General features: G+C 41.7%; 1 protein-coding gene across 2 annotated transcripts in view; it reads right to left on the reverse strand.

Moving 5' to 3' along the window:
- kat6a (K(lysine) acetyltransferase 6A) overlaps nucleotides 1-17,965 on the reverse strand; it is a 40,538-nt gene extending 22,573 nt beyond the window's left edge. For both annotated transcript variants that reach the window (XM_058070047.1, XM_058070046.1), the window contains exons 1-4: nucleotides 17,811-17,965; nucleotides 14,750-16,088; nucleotides 3,041-3,149; nucleotides 952-1,067 (exon numbers count right to left, since the gene is read on the reverse strand). In XM_058070047.1, coding sequence (XP_057926030.1) covers nucleotides 952-1,067; nucleotides 3,041-3,149; nucleotides 14,750-15,481 — 957 coding nt within the window. In that variant the 5' untranslated portion in view covers nucleotides 15,482-16,088; nucleotides 17,811-17,965. The remainder of the gene's footprint in view (nucleotides 1-951; nucleotides 1,068-3,040; nucleotides 3,150-14,749; nucleotides 16,089-17,810) is intronic.
- Between the last annotated feature and the right edge of the window lie 1,729 nt (nucleotides 17,966-19,694).

The following is a 19,694-nucleotide window of genomic DNA, read 5'->3' on the forward strand; positions in this document are numbered from 1 at the left end:
ATATTTTGAAAAGATGCATGAAATGCTAGGAAAAGCTAATTAAATCAGTAGTAAAAATATTAATTCATTCATTTATTTTCTACCGCTTTTCCTCATGAGGGTTGCGGGGGGTGCTGGAGCCTATCCCAGCTGTCTTCGGGCGAGAGGCGGGGTACACCATGGACTGGTCGCCAGCCAATCACAGCAAATTTATTTTTAATATAGTTTTATTAAGTTCAAAATTGAATTGTATTGAACAATACAACAAAGTGCACAATTGAATCCTATAATACATTGAACATTCTTTCAATAAATAGGTGGGGTACACCATGGAGTGGTCGCCAGCCAATCACAGGGCACATATAGACAACAACCATTCACACTCACATTCATACCTATGGATAATTTGGAGTAGCTAATTAACCTAGCATGTTTTTGGAATGTGGGAGGAAACCGGAGAACATGCAAACTCCACACAGAGATGGCCAAGGGTGGAATTGAACCCTGGTCTCCGAGCTGTGAGGTCTGCGCGCTAACCACTCGCCCACCGTGCCGCTAGTAAAAATATATATATTTATATTGGAGGGAATGAAAGGGGGCAAATTATCTTGATGGATGACTGCTTCTAAAAACAGCACCTGTTCCTTTTTTTATAGAATTTTTACTGTAACTTGAATTTGACAATTACCACAGAGGCTCAATCATTAAAACTAAAATATCTCAGACAGAATTACAAAATGTGCAAATCAGAAAAAAAAAACCTTAAAGAAAATCATAGTTGTGTCATTTGAATCAGAGCAAAAATCTCACTTCAAAAAATGTGAACAACAATGAAGAAGAAAGGCTGACTAAAATAGCGCCATCTCAGAACCACAGACACGACTACCAGCATCTCTACCTGACACTCAGGCAAAAGAAGCCTGCACGGGCACCGTTCATCTGCCACTCTGACATATTCGCTCATCCACTCACCGCATTCTTTCCTTGATCCTGACAACTGCTGCAGGTTTTGCATTCAATGCACTGCCACCACAGAGCCTTTACTCGCACCGTGAGCTCTGGGGAGAACTTGAGACAGGACGGGTGGCCTGCAAGATAGGAAAGAAAACACACACACACATAAAAAGTATGTCATTGTCTTTAGTGGCTGCTGACTGACAGTGGTGACCCATTTGCATCCTGACAGGAGGAGCGTGTGGAAAGGTTTTTAGAATTGAAAACATTGCTCCGTTTCCATACTAAATCAAACCTGGCTGCACAAAGTGTTTAAAGATGAATGACACGCTGTCAGAGATTTGCTTTGACCTTGTTTGATGAGAAAGCGGTGAAAATCCTGATGCAGAAGAGGGAGAACACTATCTTCATGCATTCACTTAACAGCATACTCACAGATAAGACAGCAGTTCCAAAAACTGGTTTCCAAATTAAAGATAATCGTTGCTGTTTTGCAGGACATTTGTTATGAAACAGAATACAGTGTTGTATTTTCATGTGCAATATGTTGCGTTCTATATTGTAGTAGAAAACAGTCACTTTGTTTTTTTTTAATACCACGGTGACATTTTGTGTTTAAAGCAAGAAATGGGTTCATTCAGAGCTCGTTTTTGTCCCACAGGGAAACTACGATGGCTGTCAAATTAATGAGATAACTGCTAACTTACTTTATAAGTGTCACTTAACCTCGCTCTCTTGTTACCATTATAATAATTATGTCTTGTAGCTTGTGAACTACCCAGTCGCTCGCTGTTTGATCAGTTGGGTAGATCGCCAAAGACAATGAGCATACTAGACAGACACTTAATTCATCTCCAAGAAAAAAAATGGAGAATGGATATTCATTCATTCATTTTTCTACCGCTTTTTCCTCACGAGGGTCGCAGGGGTGCTGGAGCCTATCCCAGCTGTCTTTGGGACGAGAGGCGGGGTACACCCTGGACTGGTGGCCAGCCAATCACAGGACACATATAGACAAACAACCATTCACACTCACATTCATACCTATGGACAATTTGGAGTTGCTAATTAACCTAGCATGTTTTTTGGAATGTGAGAGGAAACCGTAGTACCCGCAGAAAACCCACGCATGCACGGGGAGAACATGGAAACTCCACACAGAGATGGCCGAGGGTGGAATTGAACCCTGGTCTGAGAATGGAGATGTGCTTTGTAAATAAAGTACAACTGAAATCACATAAAACATAGATGTCTCACCTCGACTTAGTTTTCGTCAAATAAGATTTGTAAGTTGGATACACATATACTATCATAAATCTGGCAACTCAATTTATACTCATAAGCAGGACAGATTTTTATAAGAAACATATGTAAGAAATTGGCAACCTTACCAGTTAATTTGCTGATTTTATTGTTATATTATTGAATACTTCAGACCCAGTGATTGTGACAATAACACATAAATTAACACATTTAAAAGCCTGAGATCATTTTCACACTTTTGCTTGTGGCACAGAATAAAAAGCTCAGTTTGACCGTTTCACATACAGAGTTGGAATATTTCTATTTTTTTTTTCAAATGTTAACGTCATGGCCAATTAAGCCTGTCACAATAATGGCTATATCGACTTATCCAATGATTTAAAAAAAAAAGAGATTGGTAATTATGAGCCCTCGATAAATTGACATAAGAGTGGGTATGCGTGTCCACTCCAGCTTTCTGTAGTACACTGGCTGGATGAAAATAGGGTTCACTCCAAATGTGTATGTGCATATTGGCTCTGTATGAAATATCGGTAGATAATTAATAGCACAATTATCGACCAGTGAAATTTGTTATCATGACAGACCTAAGGCCAATTATGCAAATTGCACAATTATCTAGCCACTGCTCCCCAAAAAAAACACTGCAGACTGCTTTCAGTCCTGTGGGGAACACGGAATCATATAAAAATAATACACATAATACTTTCCCACTTTACCACAGGCACAACTAGATTGCAGTCTCAAGAAAAAAAACTTCTTGTGAATTCATTTTTATTGCACAGTTTATTGCACAGTAGAAAATATTGTATATACATTTCTTGTTTTTCAAAAGAACACTCACCGCTATTGCCACAGTCTGCACAGGAGATGAGCTCCTCTGGCTTCTTATCGCGATTCTGCTCCTTGGTCCCCAAACAGAAGCTGCAGATGGGAATGGGCTCGGCCACCGGCTGGAGAGGAAGAGAAAAGGTCACAAAAGGGGAAGGTGAGACTGTCAATCATGTGATGTCAACAAATGACAATTGCCAACTAACAAAATTCTTACATCCTACAGTCTTACATATGGAATTGCAATTGCATGGGTCGCTACATCTTCCTTAATCATGAGCACAATTGTAACAATGTGTGCAGAAGCGGACATCCCATTAAAAGTTAGCCAGTTTGTTACAAATAAATAAATATGCTTTATTTAATTTAATTTAATAAAGTGTATTTATTTAAGGTTTGTAGCTTTTTATACAAGATTGATTTGAATATAAATTCTATATTGTTTTATATCATGATACATCAGTCATATATGCTAGGGTCCATGTCACCCAACTCTATTGTCAACAAAGTGCGTCCTGTTTGTACAAGTGTTGCTGTGTAAAAGAACCAACATAGGCCCGAAAAAGACTATATATTATTTATAGTGTTAAAGGATAATGAGGAACATGACTGCTGCTCCAACAAATGAGCTTGTATCATTGATGTGACATGTCATGAAAGATGCCATAGTGGGTCAAGGTCTTTGCAAAACAGAAACTAGAGCTCAGCTCTTTTGCCTGCAGCGCCTTAGGAGTCTAACTAAAATGACTACTACAAAGTGCCCTACACTGGTGTTTTTTAACCTTTTTTTGAGCCGCGGCATGTTTTTTTACATTGGAAAAATCTTGCCAAAAATGTTACAAAATGTCACCACGACCTCACACGTGCATCAATAAGTCTATCGGAGGAACAAGGTAGGTGTTGCCATACGGGCCAATATTACATTGCTATGCCAGTCTTTACACCACAGACACTCCACAGTAGCCACGTTTTTCTCTTTACGAATGACCTTTCGGGAAACAATGGTATCCATAGAAAGGAATATTCCAATCTCTTGTCTACATGCGTCGTGAAAATCAACCAGAATAGTCATTAGGGCATGCCCAGTAAAACGTAAACATCAACATCACATGATACCGGCTTCCCCAAGTTTTTCTTTCACTTGTTGGAATAACTCCGTATTGCCAGTTTTTCGTCTGTCCAGTCTTGAAATTTAGTTTGAATTAAAAAAAATTAAACTTTGCTTAGTCCAGTGCCGATTGCTGGCCTCCATGATTTGTTAATACTTGGGTTGTTTATATTATTACATTTTTATATTGTGTATTTTGTACTGCTTAATTGATTCTGTACTCTTGCTGCTGTGCAATGCAAATTTCCCCACTGAGGGACGAATAAAAGGCATATCTTATCTTATCTTAAATCGTATTCAGCAGACTACAAGCTGCAAGTAGTGAAATTTGCAGCTGAAAACAGTAATTGAGCAGCAGAGTTTGGAGGAAGTGAGAAACTTGTTACGGACTGGCGTAAAGTGGAGGCTACTCTTAGTTAGTTAGTTAGTGTACTTAAAACTGTTATGTTACAAAAACACTGCACACATTTTCTGTTCATAATGCTGAATAAGCATTGTGTTAGCATATCTTACACCTAGTGTTTATTCTTTTATTAATGTTGAAACTTGCCTTCCAAGATGACGTAATGTCTGTTTTGGTGAAGTAAATTACCTGCAAAAAATGCTAATTATGCATTATACTCCAGAGTGAGTTATAGTCCAGAAAATACTGTAAATATTTCAGATAAAGGTGAATATATCATTTCTATCAAGAACAATCGTTATTAAAAAAAAAGTGCTTAAAGAGAAGCATCCACCTAATTTATTATTGTTGCGCAATTGAACTACACCTGTAGCTGCTACTCTGAGTTATCGAACACATATGCGCAAAACATCATAAACGCTTGCTTTAGCTTGGTGGTAATTTGTATATACAGTAGCGATGTTGTGATCAGGATCTGCTGATAGCGATAATCCATGAGTGAAATCGGCTTTTACCGATAACAGATCACATACATGCAGTGTAAAAACTACTGTTTTTTGAGAGATACTTTTACAAAATGAAACTGCCCAAGAGCTACTCATTTGTAACATTTATTTTCATAGCTTATTTCAAACTAAACAAAGCCTTAATATGGTTGTTTTACCAGAACATGAACAAAATGCTGGTATCCACAACTCACATTTTGTATTTCACAATGCGTTTATTTAAATGTGTTTAATTCTCACATTATTAACTGTAAGCCTGAATGAAAAGCAGGTTGATCCACCTCTGCTGGGTCCCTCCAGCCACATCCGCTGCCTTCTGAAGCACAGATGCTTTGCAAGTACAGCGGATTTGCAAGTACAGCGGCGTTAGGACCTGGCCGCTGCCTGACAAAAGATCACATTACGAGCCTCAAACGCACCACAGCTTGCCAAGTGTTCGGCCCCAAATGCCACACAAATGTAACGGTTTTCAAAATGCCACCCTGATGAGACATTTTTTACACATGTTGTTGAGTGCAAAACATACATCACTCTCACAACGACAGGAAGTTCCACACATGGAGGACATGGTTGTTCTGGATGTTGCGACAGGGGCGGAGGGGGTCTGCGTTTTAAAGCAAGTATCGGCTGGTATCAATACCGTCCTTTTTCACTTATATCGTTATCAATCTGTGGCAGATCGATCGGAGCATCCCTAATATCCAGCATCTCGTTGGGCATCTAGCCACCCTTGTGAGGTGTTCCGGACATGCCCAGCTGGGAGAAGGCCCCGGGGCAGACCTAGGACATGCTGGAGGGATTATGTATCACAGCCGGCCTGGGAACGCCTTAGTGTCCTCACGGTGGAGCTGGAGGAGGTGGCCGGGGACTGCGGAAGTCAGGGATTCCCTACGGAGACTGCTGCCCCACATGACCCGGACCCAAGTAAGTAAGGCTGAACAATACGGACCACACTTGCTTAAAGAGTTGGTATGGCACAAATACAATAATGAAGTTAAAAAAAAGCATAATTAAACACTTAAAAAGCAGAGGAAAATACACAGCTACCTTAACTAGCTTGCACCCGGGCGACGCCATATTGTAACACGAGACCTCCGCATCAAATCCTGTCTATACCAGTATGAACGATATGCTTGGTTTTAGATATTTAAAAATTATATATCTATCATGTGTACACATCTCCACCTGTCCTTTCACTGCTTCAATATTTGCTTTTAGGGCAGATGAGAGATGGCAGAAAAGAGAACGCGCTCATATGGTATGTGGCTGGTGTTTGCCAGTCGGGATACTGGAAGCTATGCAACAATGTGGACCATTTCGCTGACTCATATTGTGCACGTAATTTCAGACACTATGCAGCATTTGTTAAAAACTTGTTACACTGGAACATATGCAAATGTAAAGCTTGAGGTCATGAAAATAAGTCTTGTAAAGCGATCCAATAAAGCATTTAAAACTACAGTTGGGCAATATTTTTTTACATCCCAATATAACGGTATAAATTCTTCCAGTGATAAGAAAATGACCTATACCGGTATAAATGTAAACAAGCCAAGTTGATGACTGGGTGCCACAGCGGATCTATAAGATGAATGAAATGCTGTCTTCGTGAGAAGTATGTGTGTGGAAGTATTTACTCTAGGTGTAAGAAAGGGGGAAATTAAGAAGTCATTTCCTTCTTCTCTGGAGTTCAACATCATGTAGGTCCCTTGCAAATAGAGGAATTAATGAAGCTGTCGTGATCTCGAAGACCAAAAAATGCCATGACTGCTTAACGGATGCGGGAAGTGCTAGTGACAATGCATGAGTGTCACGCGTACTACGTCCTGCACTATATGTAAACAGTACTTGACCTATGTTCAAATAAGTCATGTGCAAAATAAGTCAGTGAGCAAACTAGTCTTCACATGCAATCTAAATGACACGCCGCAATGAATTGCGGGACAATGCATAATTAGTACATTAGTAGTATATTTCTTTTTCAGGACATTACAAATGGTTGTTCTGGTTACATCCAATATATGTGCAATGGTGAGGATTGACTTTTTATATTATCTCGGATTGAAAGTTGCTTGTTTTTCTGTGGCCAATTGATCGGAACACTCCTAAATCGTATCCCAAATGGATGAAGGCAACCTTGTTAGAGGTCAATCTCTCGTAGGGCTGGGCGATGTACAGTAATCCTCGGATATATCGGAAATTCGCTCACAACGGACAGATAAAAAAGAACCAATTTTTCTGTAATGCATTTCCAATAAAAATTCGGACTTTTTTTTCCCAATAAAAACGGATTTTTTATAACGGATTTCGCCTATTTCGGACAAAATCTCCAGTCCCGTTCCAATGCATTTCCATTAAATTTCTCTCGCATATATCGTGGTGCTCCGATTCGCCAAATCGTGACAGGCCGCTATACGGCGTCATTTGCAGCGTTTGCAGTGTTGCCTGCGCGTCCAGGTACATTGGAAACATAGTCAAGGAAGTGCCTTTTTATAACGGATAAAATCCGATTTACGCATATACCGGATATAAATCCGATATATGCGTAAAACGGACATTTTCCGGTATACGCATATAACGGATTTTGCTTATATCGGACAAAACCAGTGGGAACAATTGAATCCGATATATCCGAGGTTTACTGTATCAATATTTTTAAAATATTGATATTTACTTATATATGCACAATATCAAAACTAATCATGTTGTTGACATTGATATTGATACATTGGCATACATATTGATATTGGCATTGATGTTGATATCGATACAGATAGGATTTGTTCAGTATCTCCCTCATGCCTGCTTTCTGTGTGGGTTATCGTGTATAGTTACAGTCCACAACTCGATACAACGAGCTGAAAAATTTGCATAATAGGTCCCCTTTAATAAAACAACTTGACATGCATATTTGGCTTTGATTTTGTCTCTACTCACTTTGTGAAAAAAAAATAACGGTATATCGTATATCGGGATCTTGACACACGAAGGTGCAAACCTTGTGTTTTTTGTTTATGTATGCAAGTGGCTACAGCCAGCAGGTCCTGGCAGGGAGGAGACGGGGGCAAGAAGTTGATTTATTGGGTTCATTTCCTTCAGACTCTGGCTGCTTCCAACACCCTCTACTAACCCAGCCAATCCAGTACAGTGACTGTGTGAGAGACAAAAGACGGAGAGCGGGACTAAGGAAAGGAGGTCAACAATTAAATGGGGGCTACAAGGAATGAACGGTGAGGAGAGATGTGTAATGTGCAAATCTTTAATGTGAATCTGAGCCGTTTAACAATGACAAATAACTGAGGGATAGAATACTTGAGGGGGGACAAGCGGACAACAAAGAAATGCGAAGAATGAGAAAAGCTAGATAATTGCAGTTCTCTGCAAATAAACACTTAAATCCTTCCTGACATGTACCTGTGTCACTGCCAAGTGGGCCAACTGTGCATAGGTAAACATAAAATGAGCCGGCGCCAGCTTCCTCATCTTGGATAGAGACACACATTGAAGCATGGGTTGCGTTATGGGTTGCCACTGCAAATTAATCCTCAATAGAAACAAAAAAACAAACCAAAAAATAAACCTAGCCCCTCTGACAATGACAGTGATTTTGCAGCACTGAAACACAATCATCAAATTTCTCCTATGAACAATAGCCACGTTTACATGGACCTAAATATTCCAATTCCATTCGGGTTATTTGCTCAAACGGAAAAAATCTAACCTTTGTATACACCTCATTCCGAAAGAAAAGTGTCAATCCGAATGAATATATAATCGGATTCCCAGGGGTGGAATATTCCTTTCCCCAATCCGATTGAGGTACAGTAAACCTCAGATATATCGGATTCAATTGTTCCCACTGGTTTTGTCCGATATAAGCGAAATCCGTTATATGCGTATACCGGAAAATGTCCGTTTTACGCATATATCGGATATATATCCGGTATATGCGTAAATCGGATTTTATCCGTTATAAAAAGGCACTTCCTTGACTATGTTTCCAATGTACCTGGACGCGCAGGCAACGCTGCAAACGCTGCAAATGACGTCAATTTAATGGGAAATTTAATGGAAACGCATTGGAACGGGACTGGAGATTTTGTCCGAAATGGGCAAAATCCATTATAAAAAATCCGATATATGCAATGAATTTTTTATTGGAAATGCATTACAGAAAAATTGGTTCTTTTTTATCTGTCCGTTGTGAGCGAATTTCCGATATATCAGAGTCCGATATATCCGAGGTTTACTGTATCACTGCACTTCACTGGAAATTTCTTAATTTCTGCAAATGAACAAGCTGGCTCAGTTAAGGACGGTGGTTGTCTTTTCATATTTTCTTTTTTTCCCCGCTACTGCAACAATATTTAGTGATAAAATGTTACTCCAAACAAAAAGGGCAGGGCTCCCAACTGTTATCAGTTAGTGATATCAACTGGGAGGACTCGAAATGCCACTTGCTGAGTGTGTGACACTTAAAACACACAGGCGGTCAGGTTTGACCAGCCATATACCAAACCTTTAAGTGTCACCTTAAAGCACTTTTATATGCCCACAAATAGGCTTCCTTTCAAACTATACTGTCTGTATGTGCAGAGAATATAAAATGTTGCTTTATTTATATAATCCAGTGAAAGGACAGCAGGTACAGTGATGGGCAGAAATAACAGAAAGCAAAACAAAGTACAAGAAGAAAGGCTAACAGTGTTAGTGTCCTTGCCATGTCTTAAGTCAAGGATCTCATTAAAATGGAAACCCAATCCAAGCAACTCTCCACAACATACACCTCTCAGGGCTGCCGACAACCTGAACACCAGCTCACTGATCACTGCTCCACAAGAGACATACACACTAACCCACAATTTCAAAAATGGAATCCATGCATGCCTGCAAGACATGTTGCAGAGACTCCTTCCACGTTGAATGTTAATTCATGTGAAGACAATTGTTTTGACTAATCATGCATAGAAACGCCTTGATAGATGTTTTCATAGTCGATCGCTGATTGGTTGATCGCGAACAAAAACTGGTTTGGGTAAAACACGGACTGTGGACTAAATAAACGATTCTGATTGGTCCATTTCAAGACTTGCAAGAATTGGTTTGGAAAATACCACCGGAATTACGCAGTCCGTGTTTTTTACCAACACCCAACAAGAACCGGTTTTTAAAAAAACTCTTGGCAGTATGGCATGCCAAAGTGCACTTGCCCGACGGGTATATTACTGATTGGATTTACTTGCCCGAATTTTTTTTAAACTTGCCCCGGGCCATCGGTACATCGTTATTGTCGAGCCCTGATAGTCATTGTACGTTTTGTGGTTTACTTTTTACAATTTTGTGAAAAGTATGTTGTTTAAAAAAAATAATAATAATTGAGGTATGACCAGCATCAAATATTTGCCTTCATTATTAGTTAAAGTTTTCCCATGCACTCGTTTCCAGCAGTGCTTGTCAAATAGTAGGGCGATGCCCATTTGGTGGACACTGAACTATCAGGGGAGCGCAAGAGGCTTTCGTGGCGGAAAAATAATTGACAATCACTGGTTTACAGTATTTGTCAATTAATTTTGGACCAACACCAAAGAATTTGGCACTGTTGGTTTTTAGATTTGGCGCTATTTGCTCGCATTATTATGTTCTGTCTGAATGGCATGTCTATACAACTGCAGACCTGTGGGAAACAGAGCATGAATGTTTTATTATTTTTACGTCTTAATTAACAGCAGTTACCCGATTTCTACACTTGTATGAGACTTTGAAAAATGGTACTCAAGGAAAGTTAATAAAAGTATGAGAGCGAATGTATGGATTGGATCACTTCCAAATCCAAATGATGGACCTCCGAGATCCCACCGACTGCATCAGTTGGCAAGTCAAAAGCCAACGTTGCCCTTATAGCTTAGAAGTTTAAACCTGAAAGTCAACACGAGAGAGACCCTGTCACGCCAATGTGACCTCCATTCCTTCAAAAATCGAGGCAAACCTGAGCCACAGAGCTAAATAACAGCATCAAATGGAGCGGGGCTGGCTGCTCTCCAGCAACACTTCCACAGCTGCTCAACACATTGCCTCCATTTGTGGACTGGTGAGGTTATCTATATGCAAGGCCTCGCAGAGCCGCATTTCCCATGCCAAATGCCATTTGTGTCACAGTCACTGTAGAACTCAAGGTAACTGCTCCCTCTGGGCATAAGACTGTACTGCTAATGTTGGTTCTATAGACTTCTAGCCAGCTGCCTCTCATTCTGGTTGTTCTGCAGTCAATGAGGTCTGACAGGATTGCCAAATCACCACAGTATAATTACACTTTGCTAGCTTCCAGTTTCTTTAAACTATTTTGTTTCTGGGTTCTTTACTTCTGTGATGGGAATGATCAAAAAGTTTTGAATGGACAAAAAAAACGATATGGGGTATACAACTTGAGCAGTCAGTTTCTTGACCAACCAAAAAACGCAATTCCTATAATTAGGGATGTTCCAATCCAGATCATATGGCTCCCGATCACATCTGATTTCCATTGTCTTGCCAATGTGATACCAATCCTTGACTACTTTACTACACAATAGTCGTGTCACAAGATCTCACAAGTTTTCATTCATAAAAACTTGTTTTGTGGGCACTACGTCTGGGAGCCATGTTCATGTGTGTCAATTTTCCTAATTTCCCACCATGAAACTTCGAAAAGAGTCCATTGGTTTTGTTCCATACAACAACGGCATGAATGGAGTGAACCCTTTTCTGAATCATAGCGTCTCTGCCTCCGTCGGTGGAAGCACACAAGTACAGGACAGTGTCATGTAGTACATATTAAATTACAATATCTTGTCATACGTTTTATATTTTTTCATTGCTTTCTTAAAACTAGTGTCAGAATCTTGTTTAGTCTCATAGACCCAATCTCCTGTCTTGCCTTGTCTCGTGAATTGAACGGATCGTGACACCCGCCATTACACAACATGACCGACAATATTTGTTTGTCTTTCAATAACACTTTTCCTGCTACCTTCTCAGTAACATCTCCACATTGATGTCAACCAACAATGGCGACAATAGCACGGCCGTACCAACGACACTAATGAGGCAAACAATGTCTAACGTATGACAACATAGCAGACACCAATGGTTTCAACACGCCAAAGCCCAGTTTGGTTGTTTTTTTTTAACAGAATTTTGCTTGTGTCAATGTACTGTGAGTACAATTATGTAGTATTTCCGTTTTCGGGCTCCAAAACGGTTACCGTCATGTAAAGAAATTACCGTTTTTGTACATAAATTTTCTGTTAAATGGGCTTGTATGAACAACCCCTAAACTGGGGAAATGGGGGTGGAAACAATTTTGCAGTCTTTCCCGAGTTTCTCCCGGGAAACATGAAGCTAATCCGATGTAAATGTAACAGAATATACTTGAGGGAGGTAGTTTTCTTGGCACCCAAGTAAGCCATCATCCCAACATTCCTGTGTTGTGAATCCAACCCCGCTAATGGTTCCAATCCACACAGAAAACACACCAACTACTCTCCTGTGACCACTTCCATTGTGAAGTGGAATGTACGGGGAAGAGAGGAAAAAGACAAAGCGGCGGGAAGCATCCGAGTCATATAATCAATGCCTGGAGGGTGTTTTGCATTCATTCTCTCACATGACCAAACATGATGACTTAACCTTGAGCAAGCAGGTATAATGTCTCTATGCCATTAGAAACACAGGTGGGGGTCGATTCAATAGTGGCAAGTGGAATCGATTATGCAGGATAAATACATCAATTAAGAGTTTATAACCGGTGATGCCTCGTGTGGTGTTTGTTTCAGCACCACCAACAAAAAATAACCAATAGCTGCAGAGGGCACGCGACGCACGAATATGTCAAATGGTCAGTGGCGTATTCGGAAGGGAAGTCACCGTATGTGTGTGCGCAAGTGGCTTTTTTCACACGTCCTCACCGTGACACTGCACGTCGGCATCAAGAACTCTGGTTCACCCCACTCCAGCTGTTGGGGAGAGGGCAATCGCAGGGCAGGGAGATTGCTCTTGCCTATTATGACGTGATGCACATCACACCCACACACACACAACTATGTAATCACACAGCTCCGCGCACAAAGACTCCACGTCAAGCCCATCCTACCTAATGACAAACGCTTCATACAGCTAACGGGTGCTCAGGGAGGCAATGAGGTTTGGAGTCTATATATCCATGACCCCTGGTTGACTTCGATCCCCCCTTCACCTCCCCCCTTTGTGACCTGGCAATGGCACCCTATTAGGATGAGAGGCGGGGGGAGACGGAGACAGAAATAGGGTATGGGATCCCGTCTGAATGGTGCACTCTGACACAAACATAACAGAATTGAGTACACAAATAAGGTCAGAGCTGGTGCTTCGAAATTTGTTGTGATTTTTTTTTTCCTCGCCGGACTTTCGCAGCCTCACTTCTCTTCCTCTTCTCCTTGAGAAATCATAATTTTAGGCAACGATGCAAGGAAATATTTTTGCACCGGGGAATGACTGCAGAGGGTGATCGCGCCTCTGTGTACTACACATAGCTTTAAAATGCAGGCATCCAATGTCATGTCCAATCACAGCCATTCACTCAACCATTATTACAGCTTCATAAGAAGGCCAACTCAAAGAATCAGCTACAATGGTCAATTGTCCTGATTTATTTAAAAAAAAAAATACTAACTCAGACAGTATTACCGTTATTAAATGGTACTTATTGTAGCATCAACCTGAGTGAGAGAACGCAAGGTTGATCTCTGGTCGTCTTAAAAAGGTGCACCATTTGCAGCTAAGCGGGTCATCGTGTTATACAGACCCCATATAACTGCAGCCTGCTCTCTAGGCTAATCCTTTTTAGCACGTGTGTGCAGCGCTTTCCAGGAGCCCGGGCGCTTGCAAAGGCATGTACACACCCCACAACGGGCACAGATAAAGACATGAGTCAGTCAAAACAGTAAGCAGGGGCCAGCCCCAAAATACCCAAGATCCACTGTATTAACTGGTTAAAAGATATTACAACGCAAAGTACATAAAAGTCCAAATTCTGAGTGGCTTTTCTTGACATCGAGAAAGATTTCTTGACATACATCAGAATGTGCCCACGTACACGCCCATGGCCTTAAGAAGCAGAGGATAGCAACCGGCTGCTCTTTCAGTCTCTCTGATCAGGTTACAAAAGTGGGTGTGTTCCCGCTCTCCTCTGTCGCCTGCATGTCTGCCTCTCCCGCGCTCTCCGGCTCATTCTATTGCTTTCTTCTCACTGGATGCCTCTGCCTCTCTCTCTCGCTCTCTCCCTCTTTCAGTGGTTTGTGGCTTGCATCATCCAGCCTGATATGGCACCACTATAGACTACTGCACTCTGCTTTTTGCTCCACTGTTTTCCTCCTCTCCTTCTCCGGCCATGTGCAGAATAAGAATCGGGGTCACAGACGACCACGCTGGCTGGTAGCCATGTGACTTCCTCCTCCCGCCCCCTGACCTCTGCTAAAAACTGACCCACCCGATATCTAACAAAGCAGCAGCACACTTTGCTTTTGCACAGATCACAAAAACAAAAAAATAAAGTGATATTCATAGTTCAACTGCGGCATAATAACACTGTATGCACCATAACTACAAATGTATAACACTTTTGTACAACAGTGCAGATGTGCTACAAAAAATAAATGAATACACAATGAAAAAAAATATTTTCAACATTACCTTGTCTTTCTCATGGGCCAGCAGACGGACAGGTGGCAGTGATTCCAGGGACAACACCCCGGTGCCGTCGTCCTGGGAGCTGCTGCGGCTGATGAGTTGAAAAAGTGGACCCTGCTTTGCCACGCGTCCATGGGCCACAGCTCTTTTGAGGGCTACCCTGAGCTGCTGGTGGAAGAGGCCCGGCCCCATGGAGCCGCTGCCCGACAGGTAGGCTGCCACGTCAGCCTGGCACTTGAGAAAGCGCTCAATGTTTTTCAAGCTGGAGCCACCTGGCTCATGGAGGCCCTCCAGTGCCCGCTTGATCAATTTGTTCCAGTCAAGTCCAGGTCTTTTCCCTAAATGGGTTTGAAAGCTACCACCAGTGTTGCTGCTGCCTCCACCACCGCCGCCGCCACCAGCTCCACTACTGCTGCTGCTGCTGCTGCTACTGCCGCCACCACCGCCGCCACCACCTCCTCCTGCAGAGCTGCCACTTTTGGGCTTGGGAAGCGCCAATCGCCCAGGGTTGTCAGGATCCTTATAAGAGTTGAGGCCTTTGTTGGTGACCTTAAGGATGGTTCCATCTTTTACGCTAAGTTCTAACTGTTCCAGAATCGTCTTGCGGTCCAGACCATGGGACATGGAGACAGCATTGCAAATACGCTCTTCAGATGGTCGCTGCTTCTGCTTCTTCACCTTCTTGATAGCCTCGAGGATCCACTGGGTGTACATGGGGTTGGCCAGTTTAACCATGGCTACAGTCCGTCTGGGCGCGGTGGCCCTGAGGCCTTACCGCTATTACCAAACCAAACAAAGTAAAGAACCGGACAAAGAAAGACACCTGGCCTGCGCCGAAGCGCCAGGTGTCTCTGCTTTCTAGTTCTTCTTTTTTTTCTCCTCCACTTACTATCCCTTGTCTTGAGGCCGCACAGCGACTCCCACTGAAGTAGAATATGAACAACACGGTGTTGAGCAGCTGACCATAGCACAACCCCCTCCCACCCAAACCTAATTCGCCATCCAGTGAAATTAGGTCCACCCACTCTGGTCACAGAAATGTGACTAGTGTAAATATGACCAGTTTTGGCAAAAAAAAAAAAAAAAAAACTGAAAACAAGAAAAGGGGGAAAAAAATTAAAATAGACAACAAACCATTTACGTAAACAAATTCTCAATATGAGTTGCAAACAATGTCCATGTTCTCCAAGACGTGCGTCGTGTGCGTTTGTGATGTGGTCGAGTTCTACAAAAATGTTTCGCTGTCTTCTTCAACTCCAGCAGTCTGGGCTTCTCAACACCAGGACGGAGTAAGCAGGGCTGATCACCCTCATGCCTATTGCACTTCAGCAGCAGACGCACCCTGCGTGAAAGGACAAAGAAGACATAATTAAGAAAAAACATATGAATATAAAATGTGCATCTGTTCAGGTAACATACAAGGCAAACCAGGGAAAGAATACAATGTAAACAAACCGCTCTAACATGCAGGACGCACACCATAACATCCAAATATCATTGGACTGAAAAACTAAGTAGCTTACAGTGCCCCGTTTTGGTAATGTAGTGGCACTGAAACAAGGCAAAAATGACATATAGTAACTCATGCACCCATTTTCTCATTGCTGTCCACACCAGCAACACACTTCCTTTTAATAATTAAAATAATAATACATTTGCTAATGTTACAACATTGCCACAACAGTTATTTTGCTCCAACTGTGCAGACTGTATGCACCCTGGTACTGTAAAATCTTACTATTTTTGCACATATTACTTGAATTTACAACTCAGTTATAAATGTATTTATATAACTGAAATATTTGAATTACTACACTTACTACAATGCATGAAAATAAACCAGCATTGTTTTTGGACAAAATGTGTTTCCCCTTGAAGCACTGTTTAAGCGCCAGTATGGGACAATATGTAAACACTGCCTAACAATAAAGAGGCATATAATCAAACAACTTGCTTGCATTTATGACAATATGACAACACTAAGATAATAAATTCCAAATCATGTTTCAATACACTTGTTGGTCTTTATTATAGTTATTCACATCGAAAAACCACAACAACGTGTTGTTACACCAAGAACACAATAATAAGCAATAATTAGGACATATACACGTTATGACAGGTTATAGGTGTGGAAAAATTAAAACTATAGTTAGAAAAACAACACTGGCACATTTAAGTTACAGCCCAGTCTGTTTTGTTGGCTAACGTAAACACCATGCAGTCAAAACACACAGTTAGCCAACATTAGCCGAGAGATGCTACGTTAGAATCAAGTAAAGTCAACGAAGTAAAAAAAAAAATACAGTAAAGATTCATTTTCTTTATTCTCATTGGCACAAAACAACAACTTCCCGCTAAATATTGTGGTTTAGCCAGCTAACGTAACCAGCTAGCAAAAATGTGCTAACATTACGGTCGTCTTACTAACATTACCTCACGAAACGTAAACAGCGAGAAACATACGGCTAACTAGAACCGCTAGGTATAAAATACATGCTCTCCATTTCCGCTCCAGACAAGTCAAAGTGAAATAATCGCACCGCGACAACCCCTGACCAATAAATCTCATTTTGAATGTCATTCACATATTAACGTAAGATCGCGGCCTTGTATTTGGCACAATGCAACTTGCTGACGGCCATGTCGGCTAGCGGGCAAGTGCATGGAATTATAAGGTATCATCGTGCACTATTTAACATTCGGGTGGTCGCGGTTCTAAAGCCTCGCCCGCGGGGAAGAGGAGCTACCGGCCGCTGGAAGCGAGTCCCAACAAGCGATCCCCCCACTTCGCGTAACGTCCGCCCTCCCACGTAACACTCCAAGCCTGCGGTGCGGAGACGACAAGGCCGCTGGAGCCGAGTGGCTAGGCCTCGGCTCCCCTCTTCGTTCCTCCTCCCCCCCACCTTCCTCCGCGCTCACCAGCCCCCAGTACCCCGCTCTCCCTTCTCGAGGTCCCCCCGAAAAACTGCTCCGATTGTGGCTTGCGAGGGAAGCTCAGACAAGAGCTGTCCGTTTAAAATAAATCACAACCCCCCCACGCCCAGCTTTGGCTGTTACTCACCGGAATTCCGTGTCGATCCACCGGGGGAAGGGTACCGAAACCGTGCAGAAAGGAGACAACAACAAGCCTTAAAATGCAGCCAGAGACCAGAGGCTCTGGAGCCGCCGCCATCTTTGAGTGAAACGGAGCACGGCGTGGGGGAGGGGGTACCACTAAACAGCCAAGCAGGGCCAAGGGACCGTCTGCATGGTGCGAGGCGAAGATCCAGGGAAAGAAACACTATAAGCGGTGGGGGCGGTGGCGCGCTGTTGCTATGAGAGGGCCACGGATATTGCCTGGGCACGTAAAAATGGAAGAAAGGGACAGATGGTGGTGGTGTTGGAGGAGGGAAAAAAAATAAAAAAAAAGGAGTTGAGGTAATCTCACAGTCTCCACAGGAGATAGGTCCAAGGGAACGTCTGCATTTTTCTTAGCAGCTGCAGGGAAAGAGGAAAAAAAAATCAAAGCCAATGAGCGCGCGTTAACGTTAGAGGGTATTTAAAGATCAAACAAAAGACCCCTCTCTCTCGCTACACTTACTGTATTGTGTTTTTAACAGCTCTGTGTTTTTAAGATGAAGATTGACGCGTGCATTCACTCCACCAATGCTGGAAATGTTTGCAGCTATCTTGGAGTGTTGCACTACATGATTAAGCATGTCATCATCCTTCTCTGCAGAGTAGACCATTTCCACATGTCATGTATTGGTTCTCCAACTGTGAAGCACAATATTATCTCTCCACTCAAGAAAAGAAATGTCTTCATGGTCTAATTCATGAAATGAAAACGGTGATAGCTCGAGCAGCATTGCATTAATCCACATTTAGGTGCACATGGAAGACACTAAACACATTCATTCATTCATTTTCTACCGCTTTTACTCACCAGGGTCAAGGGGGTGCTGGAGCCTATCCCAGCTGTCTTCAGGCGAGAGGCGGGGTACACCCTGGACTGGTCGCCAGCCAATCACAGGGCACATATAGACAAACAACCACACTCACATTCATAAAATAATAATAACAACAATACTATTATAATAATAACAATAATCATTATAACATGGACTAATGTTGCAACAACAAGCTAAAACTCAACTCAATTTCTGTTCATCAAGCGTTTAGATTTCGCACTTGATGCCCTGAATGCACCATACTTGCTGTGAGTCAAACGTGAAAACTTACATGTAATTTGTACACCAGGGGTCTCAAACTCAATTAACCTGGGGGCCACTGGAGCTAGGGTCTGGGCGAGGCTGGGCCGCATCAGGTTTTCAAAAAAAAAAAAACCCCAAAAAACGCATTTATTAAAAACAGAAAAATTAATAAACTTTGCTTTGGTTCCGATTTTCTACAAGAAAAGCTCTGATAAAACATTCCATTGTTCTCAAATATCTTACTTTTTATTTTTATACACAAAATAAGATGAAAAATAAATAAACATATCAAGAATAAAGAAAATCAATCAGTAATAAATAAATATAATAATAATAATAAAACAGCAAATAATAAAAACTCAAGAAACCACATATAGTTGGTGGGTAGACAAATTATTTTTTTCAGATTAAAATGAACAAAGCATTATTAGAGCCCTGTAGACATGACAAAACACGACTATAGTCACATTTATACTCTTTTTATTTACAACATATTGCGCAACTGCAGGGTCTTGAGACACATGCTAACTCGCAAACTAGAGAGCTAGCGACCTAAACGGTAGCCTCCAAGTTATTTCCTTTAAACTTAAATGGCCAAAACCTTACCACTTCCACACGGATAGGGAGGATAACTATTAACAGTTATTTAACCTTTAACATGAACATTAATCAAACATAATAATTTTTTCTGGGTACATGATACCATACAGCATCCATATCAAACTTGCGCGGGCCGCACTAACATTAAACTT

The sequence above is a fragment of the Doryrhamphus excisus genome, chromosome 4 (assembly GCF_030265055.1).
Source record: "Doryrhamphus excisus isolate RoL2022-K1 chromosome 4, RoL_Dexc_1.0, whole genome shotgun sequence".
NCBI classification, from domain to species: domain Eukaryota; kingdom Metazoa; phylum Chordata; class Actinopteri; order Syngnathiformes; family Syngnathidae; genus Doryrhamphus; species Doryrhamphus excisus.